The sequence below is a fragment of the Electrophorus electricus genome, chromosome 5 (assembly GCF_041902795.1).
Source record: "Electrophorus electricus isolate QZ-2024a chromosome 5, ASM4190279v1, whole genome shotgun sequence".
In the NCBI taxonomy this organism is placed as follows: domain Eukaryota; kingdom Metazoa; phylum Chordata; class Actinopteri; order Gymnotiformes; family Gymnotidae; genus Electrophorus; species Electrophorus electricus.
This window is the reverse complement of record NC_137501.1, coordinates 25,729,035-25,741,065: the sequence shown is the minus strand read 5'-3', so window position 1 is coordinate 25,741,065 and position 12,031 is coordinate 25,729,035. Positions and strand designations below refer to the sequence as shown.

At 43.6% G+C, this 12,031-nt stretch overlaps 2 protein-coding genes across 3 annotated transcripts in view; one reads left to right on the top strand and one right to left on the bottom strand.

The window, feature by feature from the left end:
- Window positions 1–232: 232 nt before the first annotated feature.
- Window positions 233–3,120, top strand: LOC145657878 (5-hydroxytryptamine receptor 1D; the record flags this gene model as incomplete). The annotated part of the gene is given in 4 exon segments (XM_081714324.1): window positions 233–407; window positions 410–454; window positions 1,164–1,324; window positions 1,557–3,120. Coding segments are annotated over 4 exon segments (1,743 nt in total), but the record flags the coding sequence as incomplete, so codon positions are not given.
- A 1,298-nt stretch (window positions 3,121–4,418) lies between these two features.
- The window catches only part of slc35f3b (solute carrier family 35 member F3b), a 55,078-nt gene continuing 47,465 nt past the window's right edge, over window positions 4,419–12,031 (bottom strand). For both annotated transcript variants that reach the window (XM_027016532.3, XM_027016533.3), the window contains 5 exons: window positions 11,094–11,313; window positions 8,019–8,144; window positions 7,175–7,367; window positions 6,957–7,046; window positions 4,419–6,495 (listed from right to left, as the gene is read on the bottom strand). In XM_027016532.3, the coding sequence (XP_026872333.1) occupies window positions 6,263–6,495; window positions 6,957–7,046; window positions 7,175–7,367; window positions 8,019–8,144; window positions 11,094–11,313 (862 nt within the window). In that variant the 3' untranslated portion in view covers window positions 4,419–6,262. The remainder of the gene's footprint in view (window positions 6,496–6,956; window positions 7,047–7,174; window positions 7,368–8,018; window positions 8,145–11,093; window positions 11,314–12,031) is intronic.

Genomic DNA, 12,031 nt, shown 5'->3' with positions numbered 1-12,031 from the left:
GACATTTAATAATTCAAATTCGTTATTGTTTGATTTTCCGATATGTCAGCGATTTGATTCAGCCTGTACGCGGTCACTGCACACCACGCCCCGCTTTACGCACGGTTATGTTTTTGACATGGTGGGGTGGTAGGATGAAGGAAAGGTTTCTCCCGACATATCGTTTTCTGGTTTGAAGACGATTATTTACGCGTTAACCGAATCTCTCGTTTTTCTTAGGTATAACCTATAACTTGGCAAATACATAAATGGCTCCCTTGCCTCTGTCGTTAACGCGCGCAATTTCGGGACCATTTTTCACCAGCTTTGGAAATCGGATGTGACCGCGTTGACTATTCAAACGGACCTGCCAGGCCACCGGTGGTTTGATACAGACACTTTTCTTGGTGAAATGCAAATATGGAGAAACTTCTGGAGGTGCTCATGGTTTTGATGTGTGTTGGTGCAGTGACAGGTGCGTTAATGAGTTTAGTACATCTGTACTAAATACATTTCTGGAAAACGTATTTTGGAAAAGATTACGCGAATGATTATAGCAGCTATGATTATAACAGCTATTGTTATCCATATAACGATTAGCCTCGTGTATAGTTTTTACTGCTAAATCCAACACTTATGCAAATATAGACCATCACAGACGCATCTCAGCGTTAACAACATGACTCTCAAACTAAATACTTAAGAAACCCGGGCTGATTCAAGATTTGCTCCACGTATCATTTTTTAATTAGTCCTACTCTAAAAGTTGTTTTTGAAAACAAATGCCCAAATATTTAAATAATTGTGCCAAGGTGATACAAACGTTTGTTCCAACTTTAAGGGTGTACAGTGGCCACTAACTAATAACAAATTTTCGTGAGGAATGCTGGCCAGTCCTCAACTTATTTGTATTACGCACAGTACTGTAATGTGGATGAACATGATGAACACGAACTGTTCTTTCTCAAGCTATTATAACCTTAGCGCGAACTGTAGCATCTTTTATAGACACACTCCTGTCCCTCGCTATTTCATGTTTCCATTAAACTTAATTCGTTTCCCACCTGTAAGGGGGGGGGGGGGGGGGGGGGTGGTCACGTTGTAAAGTGCGTTTGTGTCATCTCTGTAGTGATGGCTTTCAAAGTCACTGATCTTTTGTCTGTGTCGACTGTCACAAACGGCAGGAAACGTCCTCGTCATCGTGATTGTGATGGCAACAAAGACGTTCCACTGCGTGACATCGGTGCTCATCATTAATCTCGCGGTTAGCGACTTCCTGGTCGGCATTGGCGTCATGCCGTTTGTGGCCGTTTCGATCGTCAATAACGGATGGGTCAACTGCACAGTATGGCCAGCATCGCCTCTCTGTCGCACAGATATGTTTGATGTTATAAAATCATAATGGCTAACAGTGCTTATATTAAAGGAAAATAACACTGCATCATGCAATATAGGTCAGGCTTATCTTCAATTTGTTATCCACATGATCAATTCTGGTCCGAATATTTAAGTTGGAAATATAAGATGAAGCACTGACTCTACGGATGTATGGGTTAAGATCTTTATTCCTGCTGCAGGATTTGTGTCTTTACGTGGGTTACACCTCCTCAGTCTACTGCACTGCTTCCGTGCTCACGCTAGCAGCCATCGCACTGGATCGCTACTTCTCCATCGTGGACTGCCTGCGATATAACGCGCGCTGCACCGTTTGGCGGACGGGGGCGGCCGTGCTGTGGATCTGGCTGCAGGCTATGCTGACAAGTTCCCCGCCGCTCCTGGGTTGGAGTAACATCAGCTTCGTGAACCCCATGTACAGCTGCGCCGTCAACTGGGCCAGCAGCCCCAGCTACACGGTCTTCATGGTGGCGCTGTCCTTCCTCGTTCCTGCCATGGTCATCCTCTTCTGCTACGTGAAGATCGTGCGCGTTGCGCGCCACCATGCGCGGAGGATCCACAGCCTGGAGGAGCACCTCCAGCGCGGCAGGGACCGCCTGCCGCCCTCTGCTCCCAGATCAGCCCGCCGGGGCTCGGCTGCCGGCACGGAAATGCACGATCCCTCCCGGCTGGTGTACTACGTGAGCGGGCGATTCGTGTCCGAGGCCCGCTTCGATGCTCCTTGTCCTCCGGTGGGTCTGGCAGGAAGCACACCTGTAGGGGAAGGCAGCTCCAGGCCCGCAGGCCGGCGTCTGCACGCCTTCCTGGCTCACCTCCAGAGCGGAGGCCACGCCCATCACGCCGGCCCTGCCCAGCATCACGGCGTCGCACGCCTCTTCATGGTCATCGCTGCTTTCTTCCTGTGCTGGACGCCCTACATGGGCGTGGCACTGGTGCAGGCCACCGAGATGGCCTTGTCGCGCCCGGCCAGCCAGGTGCCGCCCGCTGCCGTCACTTTCTCCTATTGGCTTGTTCTGTTCAACTCGGACATTAACCCGCTGCTGTACGCACTGCTCAGCAAGCGCTTCCAGGGGGCGCTGCAGAGCCTGAGGGAGAAGGTCCGGGCCTGGCTGGGCGGGGTGGTCAGCAGGGGAGGGCAGGAGAGGATGGATGGGGAGAGCAGAGGGTGCTTAACTCCCAACACCGTGGCGACTGCCAGTGGCCCGTCGGGCCCCCGAGACTCTGGGCCCGGTATGGCGGGGTCGGCCTACTCCTCAGTCTTCACCGTGAGTGCGCCGTTTCACCAAAGCCACAAGGAGAGAGCGAACGAGGCTCGGCCGGGGTGTGGTACATCTCCATCGTCGTCATCTCTTTCTACCTCATCCTCCACCTGTTCCCTTTGGCACAGCTGTGGCGAAAGTTCCCTTGATAACTCCGGCTGTCTGCGAGTTCCCTCCAAGCCACAAGAGCGAGACAGGCTTCCCAGCTCGGCTGCTGCTGAGGAGACACAGGCGACGTTTTTTTACGGGCAGATTACAGTACGAGTGGAGCATGAAATTTGTTGAGCCTGCATTGCAGGGTTTGCCTACTAGCAAGCTGGAAGTGAAACGTCATGATGCCTTGAACGTGCTACATTTGGAATTATGGATTTGAATTACGTTTGTGCACTCTTTTGCAAAAAAATATACTTTATTGTAAGGCCATTGATGTTATTTTCTATTTTTGGAAAACCTGACATGCCAGCAGATTATGGTAGTCAACGCCTTATTTTTTCAAAATTTGCACTACATTTAGTTATTCATAACCTTTATTATACAGGTTGTATACTTTAGAAATAAAAAATGTTTTCATATTTAATGTATTTTTATTCCACTAAAAGCAAATGTTGTTTGACACCAGCGGTCTGTGGGTCATTATCCAAAGATGATTACCAGGTTTATTTGACAGAGCCTGAAAATTCATGCCGTTACAATGTTAATAGAAATCTGGGGGTCCTGTGAGTGGATTTGAGGGTGGAAAAACAGAAAAAATGAGCAAGAGGGCTTTAAAATCTATCAGTATATTAATCTAAAGCTTATCCCTGAACCACCATTTTTTTTACTGGTACACTTGTAATATTGAACTAGTACTAAAATTAGTGTTTCTAAGAGTGAAATAATGCAAATATAGGATGCAGACTAGAAATGATGTATACAGTTTACATGGTTTGTAACTAGTATATGAACCTACTTTAACTGATCATCTTCTTAAAGCGAAGATATTAAGGTTTTTCTAAGCTTGGTTTCCTCCCTGCATTTGACACGTCCAGAGAATTGCCCATGGCTTCATTTTCATTCTCTGTTTACTTTCATGCTTTGTGGTGTTCGCCCAATTTACTATAGGAAGTTCTTTCATGCACAACAGTCTGGTGCATATAGCTGAGCAACGTGTGTCACATCGAACCCTGGAAGATAACCAGGAACAGAACAGAGCAACCCACATCACCTCAACCAAATGTGAAGATAGAAAAAAATTATTTTCGACTAAAATTTCATTTAACTGAGCGACTAAATGGAAAACAAAGAGACTCCAATGCCGACTTCCTCAACACAACTAACCCCTTGTTAAACCTGGAGAATTTAATTAGAAGTTCAATGTATTCATTACTTCTCTGTGTTCACTGAGAATGTTTGTCTGTAAAATTTAAAATGCTCTTTAAATCAACAATGTGACGCCCAAAATGCAGTACACTAATTATTTACTCTCTCCTCTTATGGAATAAAACAAAACCTTCAAAAGTGAGATCTCTGCTAACGGCTCCTACACTGAAATCCTCATAATCACATACGTTCATATTTATATTTTATATTCACCACTTCCCGTAAGCTACCAAAAGTGAGTTTTGTTTTATTTTATCCTGTATACAGGCTATTTTATTGGTACACCCCAGTACCAATCTCTGTGGTAAAAAGATGAATGGCTGTTTACATACCGTAAATCACTGTAGATCACTTAGTCACTATAGATCAGCGTCTGTTAATAGTTTATTTAAATAAATAAAAACAAATGACAAAACTCAAAATGAATAAAAACATGTCCGTGTATTTACGTGTCACAAAAGATACAGCAGATCTGATAACTCAAATTGTCATTTATTCATGTTTTCATTTTCCTCGCATGTGATAATTATGTTGCATTTTCAGTGTAAAAATCGTCATTCCTTACAAAGGTTTACAATAAATTCTAGCAGTAATTCCAGAGGAATACAATTTCATATTTATTGTCATTGGAACAATGACAATGGGAAACAGTGCTGATGATTACAATCGCAAACTAAAGAGGCAGTGAAGCTAACTGCTAGCCTTAAATTCTAGCTGAGCGCTAGCAGTAAATTCTGCATGCGTTTCCATGTCAAAATACCGTCCTTTTCAGAGGAAATACTTTTAAAAAACAACAACCTTACATCACAGTTCCGTTATTATGCACTGAAAAGCCATATTTGGGGAGTATTGAGATCCATGAGTGCAAAAAGCATCGTGTACTAGAGATGGCACTAGTTCTTATCACCTGTTCCGTGGCACTGCCAGTTGAATCTGGGTAGTTACACCACTTTGAACACATATTTTGAGTTCAGTAGACCGACTTGATGTAAAACATTTAGCTTCTTGGGTCCTGTCAAAATGAGCTCAGAGGACAGGAAATGTTTGTTCGCTGATACAGGGAAGGACAAGAAAACACAAAGCAAAACTTGAAAACACGGATGCGTGCCCATAATCAGTAATGTAGTGGGGAATGCGCAGGCAAACGGCTAGCATGACTCAGCACAACTCACGACACGACGTGAGACGGAGGTTAGGCGTTAGCGGTGCCGGCCTCGTCACAGCCATTACTCTGAAAAGCCAGGCAGACCCCGAGGTGCTCTCTGTTAGTAGGGGAGCGGAAAGAAAGTTTGTTAAGGCAACAGTCAGAACTCCAGAGATGTTCTGTTTGCAGGTGTGGGAACGTTGAAGCGGGTGGCCCAAGGCGTTTCTCGTCTCTCCTCAATCTGTGTCAGGTGAGGTCCGTATGTACAAAACATCGTTCTCCTCACATGGATATCCTGGGCTGGGATTTCCCAAAAGCACCGCAAAACAAACATCATCTTTAAATGGTAGAGCGTGTGTTATACTGAACGCTCTCTCACCGGTTTACGATGATCTTAACATTACGATGAGTTTGGGAAATGGGGCCCTGCTCTGTGGCCGTCACTGCTCATATCAGTCTCCCTAAACTGAAGCGTTTGATGGCCATTTGGCCTAGCGTTTCCAGTATGTATAGCAGTCATTCTACCTCAGACATTAAGAGATGGACTGTGTCTAGATGACAGCATGCGTGCAGGATCAGGTTGAGAGAGAATTGCGAGAAGAAATAAAGCACCATATCCGATCCTAATTATTAGGGCCTGTTCTTTCACATCTGTTCAGCTACGTACAGTAGTTCTGGTGCACATATAAATTACTTCGACTACCTGAAATTAAAGACCTAACGAAACAAGGGGATGGGGGTGTAGTCTAATAGTGAAGAACAAACATTATATATGATATGATCTACTAAATCTATGACAGAGGGGGTTGAGTCATGTAAAAGCATGATGAGATGACGGTCCACTACTTTGGTCTTATTGGAAATCATCGAGCCATGCCAGTAGCGCTCTCTTGAACAGATAAGGACACAGATCAGAAAACATGCTAACGTCCCGCTAAAGTAAAAAAGAACGCCCCGCAAATGCCGGCAGGCTAACACTGAATCAGACCCATTACAAAATAAACGGCATTGGGGAAAACGCGGACGCGCTAAGCGGTCCCCGCTGGCTTGCATCCGCAGCTAGCCAGGCTGACATTTCCGAGTGCCGCTTCTCCTTTCGACGCAGCAAATTCCGCACCGGTCCGCGTCAGCGGGTGAACGTGGACACGGAGGTCTGGGCCCTCCGGCTCCAGCCGAGGCTGGCGGACGGGTCAGAAGGCTCCCCGGGCAGCTCGCGATTGCGAAGCCGGCCGCCCAGCTGGATCAGGCACTGGTCCCAGTCCTCCGGCAGCAGCAGCATCAGGAAGCCCAGGCAGATGATGCAAACGGCGATGAGCCGCACCGTGTTGAAGTGGATCTCGCAGGTGTACACGTCCACCACTGCCGTAAGTGTAGACAAGGGAGGGTGGGGGTGAGTTAAAGGTGCACTCTGCTATTTCCACACAGTAATGGCCCTGCTACTTGATTCAGTACAAAGTTAAGGATTAGGCTGAACGTATATAATGCATATACTAATATTTAGTTTGCAAAAAATATATTTCATTAAAAATCTTAGTCGTATACAACATATGTTAAAATTGTACCATAATAAGTCATGGTTTTGATCAAAGCAAGAAGACTGCGTCCCATCATGATTGTGGGTTGCATGTTTGATGTTAGATTTGATTGTTGATGTGTGTTATTAAAAATGTATCCAGATGCCTACCTGCTGGTACCTAATGTTCTTCAAAGCTGAATATAAAGTACTAATTCTAGTTTGTTCTCATTTGAAATCTTTAGCCCCAAATGTGAACATGGATCCAAGTTAAACCCTTGAGAGCTCAACACCAGGCATCACTTACTTGCGTTGACAGGAACACTTAGCACAATTCCAAGTGAAATCAACGCTGGATAAGTTACAGCGATTCCAAAGTTGACCAGGATGTTGAATGCTATAGAAAAATAAAACAATATATGAATTTAATACACAATTCTGTTGTCAATAAGTACAATTTTGCCAATACGATAGAGACTTAAACTTAACACCACTAAAGTTGTTAGTGAGAATCATAACTCATACCTAGCAGAAGACCTGCTACTCCACAGAGGTAGGCCCAAGGGATGCTGTCAGGAGATCCAAAGTACTCGATGTGGGTGAAGTACAGAATTACTGGCACAAAGCTGATAAAAATGAAGTTGGCTCCGCCGACAATGGTCAGGAACAGCGCCGCCTCCCCAAACTTGGCGCTGCCGAGCACTAGTTTGAACAGCACCTACGAGAAACAACACAGCTTACTCGCCCCCTCCATATTTTTCATCTGTCTGTCTGTCCATCCATTAACTGTCCTTGAGGGTTTGAGTAGTGAGGGTTCACAAATCCCTCAGACGTCCCGTCCTCGATAGACAGACAGACAGACAGACAGACAGGCAAGTTTATATATTGTTTCATATTGCATTAACAAAATGGGTCAATATTCTGTTTTGAATAATTAAAAACCCAAGAAACATAAAATAAAGTTAAAAAGTTTGATACTAAAGAGAATTATCATACACAGAATTACAATAAAACACTGCTCAAAAACAACTAAATTGGCTCAAAAGTGCTAGTTGAGAACATTCTAGGTGTTGTCCTAATATTTCATTAATAATTCTGATCTATACAAGGCCGCAGTCACGGATGCTGACAAAATGGTAGGTTTTTCTGCTTTACATCAAGATAGAAATACAAAACCACGAACCGCTAACCAGCAACCTCTGTGAACTGTGAACATTTGCATAGATTTCACTGTAAAAGTCCTGCATGCTAGCTTTACACAGAAAGCAAACTAGCATTTTTGTCCCTAGGTTGCTGGAGAAGGTCAGAAGTGGGAACCCAGTGGAGCATTCGCACCTTCCTGAGCGTTGGCTCAGATCACCGGGTTTACCTTGTAGAGAGCGGACGATGAAGCCGAGGCCACGACCAGAGTGATGCCAATAACGGAATGGCTGTGAAATCCATCTGCATACGTCATCATCACAATGCCCGCAATGGCCAGAATGGCAGCAACGATCTGCAGAAGGTAAAAGTGTGGTCATTTGTGATTCAGCAGTAACAGGCCTTCCTTGCCAGAACAAAAGAAATTGTGAAGTTCCATCAAAGAAATCCAATAGATTTTAGGCTAGAAAATCTCTTAAAAGCAATATTAGGCCAAGCGCCTGTTGTGGTGCTCTACATGACTAGATTGCATTGATCTTTAGAGGCCATAAAACACCAAACGATCATTGAATATATGACCATAGCATTTCAAGTGCCTCTTCCATTATGAGCCAGATCCAACGTAAAACTTAATATCTCCATAAGCAGCCAGGGTGTTGACTGGTATAGAAACAGAGTTTTAATGCTCCAGATCCAATTCACAGTTCTCTCTCTCTCTCTCTCTCTCTCTCTCTCTCTCTCTCTCTCTCTCTCTCTCTCTCTCTCTCACAATAAACAATTTTTTTTTTTTTAAGTTAAAAAAAATAAAAACAAATAAGGTCAGAAACTCAGATCAGTTAAGTGAATTAGTACAGTATTCGGGAGTTGTCAGAAAGAATAATGGCAAAAACTCCCAGAGACCCTCCACTTCTACAGCATCTCCTTTCTCATTCTCATCCTCCTCTCCTCCCCATCTTCTGGAACCCCGCCCCCAGCCATGCGTTCCTTTACTTGCCTGCCTCTTCCTGTATCATTTTGTCTCTCTCTTATAGCACTCCTTTACTTCTAGTTTTGGTGTGGCAGGGATGCTTGTTTTCTGATTGGATCAAGATAGCATCATCTCAGCCTCAGCATGATATGGCGTCAACACAGCATCGTTTTAGCAACAGCATGACATCACAGGACATCAACATAGCATCATCTTAGCAACAGCATGACATCATATGACATCAAATGGTGTCAAAATAGCATCAGCACAGCAACAGCATGACATCAAAGAGCTCCACAGGATACCATCAGATTACTGTGGCCCACCACACCTTCGCCCTAGCCAGCTACTTCTCTGTTGCCCTTAACGGACATTCTCTTCTGGGATGGATCTTAGACACATGCACCCCTTGGGACTAGGACCTCTAGAAAGTTGTGCTAGACATGAACTGCTTATTTTTTCATTTTTTACATTTATTTTTGTCTTTAAACTGTTATTATTGTGGTGACCATTGTCGGCCAGAGGAGCATGAGTCTTTCTTCCTCATGCTCATGGGAGGTTTTCCTTACCACTGTCACCTTTGGCTTGCTCACTGGGGGCTTGTACTTGGACTGTAAAGTTGCTTTGTGACAACATCTGATGTAAAAAGAGCCATATAAATAAATGTGGATTTGATTTGATTACGGTGATTGTTGTGATATAGCTTTCAAGCTATTATTTGCTGGCTCAGCGTTTCCACGGAAAAAAAGAAACGGCTCAAACATGCACAATCTGAATTGAAAGCATTTTTAACAGCATCATCTGTCTGAAGTGCAAGACAAATCTCTCCCTTCTAGGCTCTCATTCCTTCCCTCGTGATGGAAAAGATTCCAAGTTCCCCTGCAGTGCTGCAGGCATCAAAACAGCCTGGCTCCTCTACTGAGAGAGAGCGAGAGAGAGAGCGCGAGAGAGAGAGAGACTGACTGCACGCAGGGGGTTGTCCACTGTAAATCAGGCTGGAGAGTGAATTAAAAGGCTGGATTATGGGAAGGCTGGATTATGGGAAGTGAGGGGACGGTACTGTGCGCCGCAGCCACAGGAACAGACCGAGCAGGACAAAGCGGGCAGGCTTCCGGAAAAAACTCTCCAGCTGCTACAGCAATGACATCATTTTCTGCTGTTAAGACAAAACTGATTAACTAGTTTTTCCCCTCTTTACTACTGACGTTTTGTTTAAATCCAGAGGTAAATGTACACTGCGCGTACATCTCATACGTCTTCAGAGGTGAGATTATCCTCTTTGACAGCCTTCCGGTATTGCTCTAATATGATAGATAATGCTCCGGTGGTCTATCCTATTCTAATGTTGCCAAACTAGAAGCTGTATAGATGTAAATATGTTGTGGCATGATGGGTAACATTTTATCTCACAGGGTGCTATTAGTAGCTGTTGGCTAAGGCATACTCTAGGACTGGGATTTGATTTCCATTTGCCTCAGACACCACTGATTCATAAAATCTCAAGATGTACATCATAACCCTGACTTTTAGTGCTGGTTGTATAGGCTGCTGTATAGGCTCCAAAATGACACTTCAGAGACTCTTATTTTCATAGCCTAGTGTGCATCGTGATTGTCCCACTGCCAAAGGTCAGCGCTGTAATTCTAAAATCTTGTGATTAACATTATAAAAAGATATTGTATGTCTCGTTACTCCTACAATAATGCAGTTTTCTGTTTGCACATCTCAGAGATTTTCAGTGGTGTGTTTGTGTCAAGGTAAAGATGGTGTACTTTTCCACTCAGGTTAAATTATTATATCGGAGGCTTTACTGGAGATACTGGGTGTGCCTGCAAGTTGTCTGCCGAGCTAGTCCTCTACTCTAGCAAGGGCAGGATGTGTATAATTTTACCAATTTTTCTTTTCTGTCTACCTCACAACCCTCCCAGGCAAGTGAGGCCACTTTATAAGTTAGTGCTATCAAAATTCCATATATCTCTCATAAGCAATATTGACATTGTAATTATCATTTGACTTCCAGACTGAATTGAAATAGAGTTGATATTGAATAGAGAGCTTACTAGAAGATTATGCAATGTGCACAATATATTATGCACTTTCCTTCATTTAACCTTTTATTTACAAAAACATTGTTCCTTCTATGCATTTTATGTATTATTTCATAAAGGCTGCATTTCCACACTAATCTAGAATAAGTTATGATCAATTAATTCAGCAATTATCTATGATCGATTCACTACGATAAATTAATTCAGCATAAAAAAAACACCCCTTCCCCCCCCACCCCAGTACTAATAACATAAAGACAAACAAACCCCGAACATGGAGAGACCTCACCCTGACGCCCATGAAGCGGTCGCGCAACACGATCCAAGAGAGCAGAAAAACGAAGGCTTTGTTGCAGCAGAACAGAGCCGACACGTCTGTGGTGTTGATCTTGTGCAGCGCCTGCAGGTACAGGTAGTTAGTCATAGTCCACAGTAGGCCAAAGGGAGCCACTTTAGTGAGGAACACCTTCGCCGTCAGCCCGTCCTCGCCGAAGAACCGACAACATTCCCTGCAAACACGTGGGCACACGGGTCAGCAAACACGGAGGCTTGGCATACGCCACTTCCAACCTGATGCTTTTTAGTGCAAGGAAATCTCCTGCCTACAGTTGGACATTTTATCTAGGGATTTAGTTGCATTTTAAACAATTTTATATCATTTTAATAAATATTTATTAAAACAGCTTTATAGGTGCAGTTATACAATTTCTGGGAGAAATCTTATGTAGTTATACATTTACACAGTTCTGACAGCACAGAATAAGCATTGCACAGTGAATAATAACTTTGTCACCAATATTTGACAGGTCAGTACAATCATTGAGTAGACTGTTACGTTGTAATGCACTTCTGGCCTACTGCCATTTACCTTATTGAATTATTGCGATTAAGTCTGATTATTCATGGATACCATAAAAATGAAAAATTATCAAATTAGCATTTTACTGTTACGAACCAGTGTCTGAATGTTGAATAAAATGACACAGAACAGCTTTGACACATTTTCCAATGTCTTGTCTTTATCCTAAGGCATTTGATGTTGGAATGCAAAAGTTGTAGTTTTTGTGCTATTTAGTAATGTACTTTCAAATCTTACTTTCAGATTTTATTCCCTGCTTCGATAAATCTGTATGTTGTAACTGCCTGTGCACTTAATAAAACTGTTCGTCAGATACATTTACAGATTACGGTGCTCATTTGGTTACATTTGAAGCATTGTCAACTAAT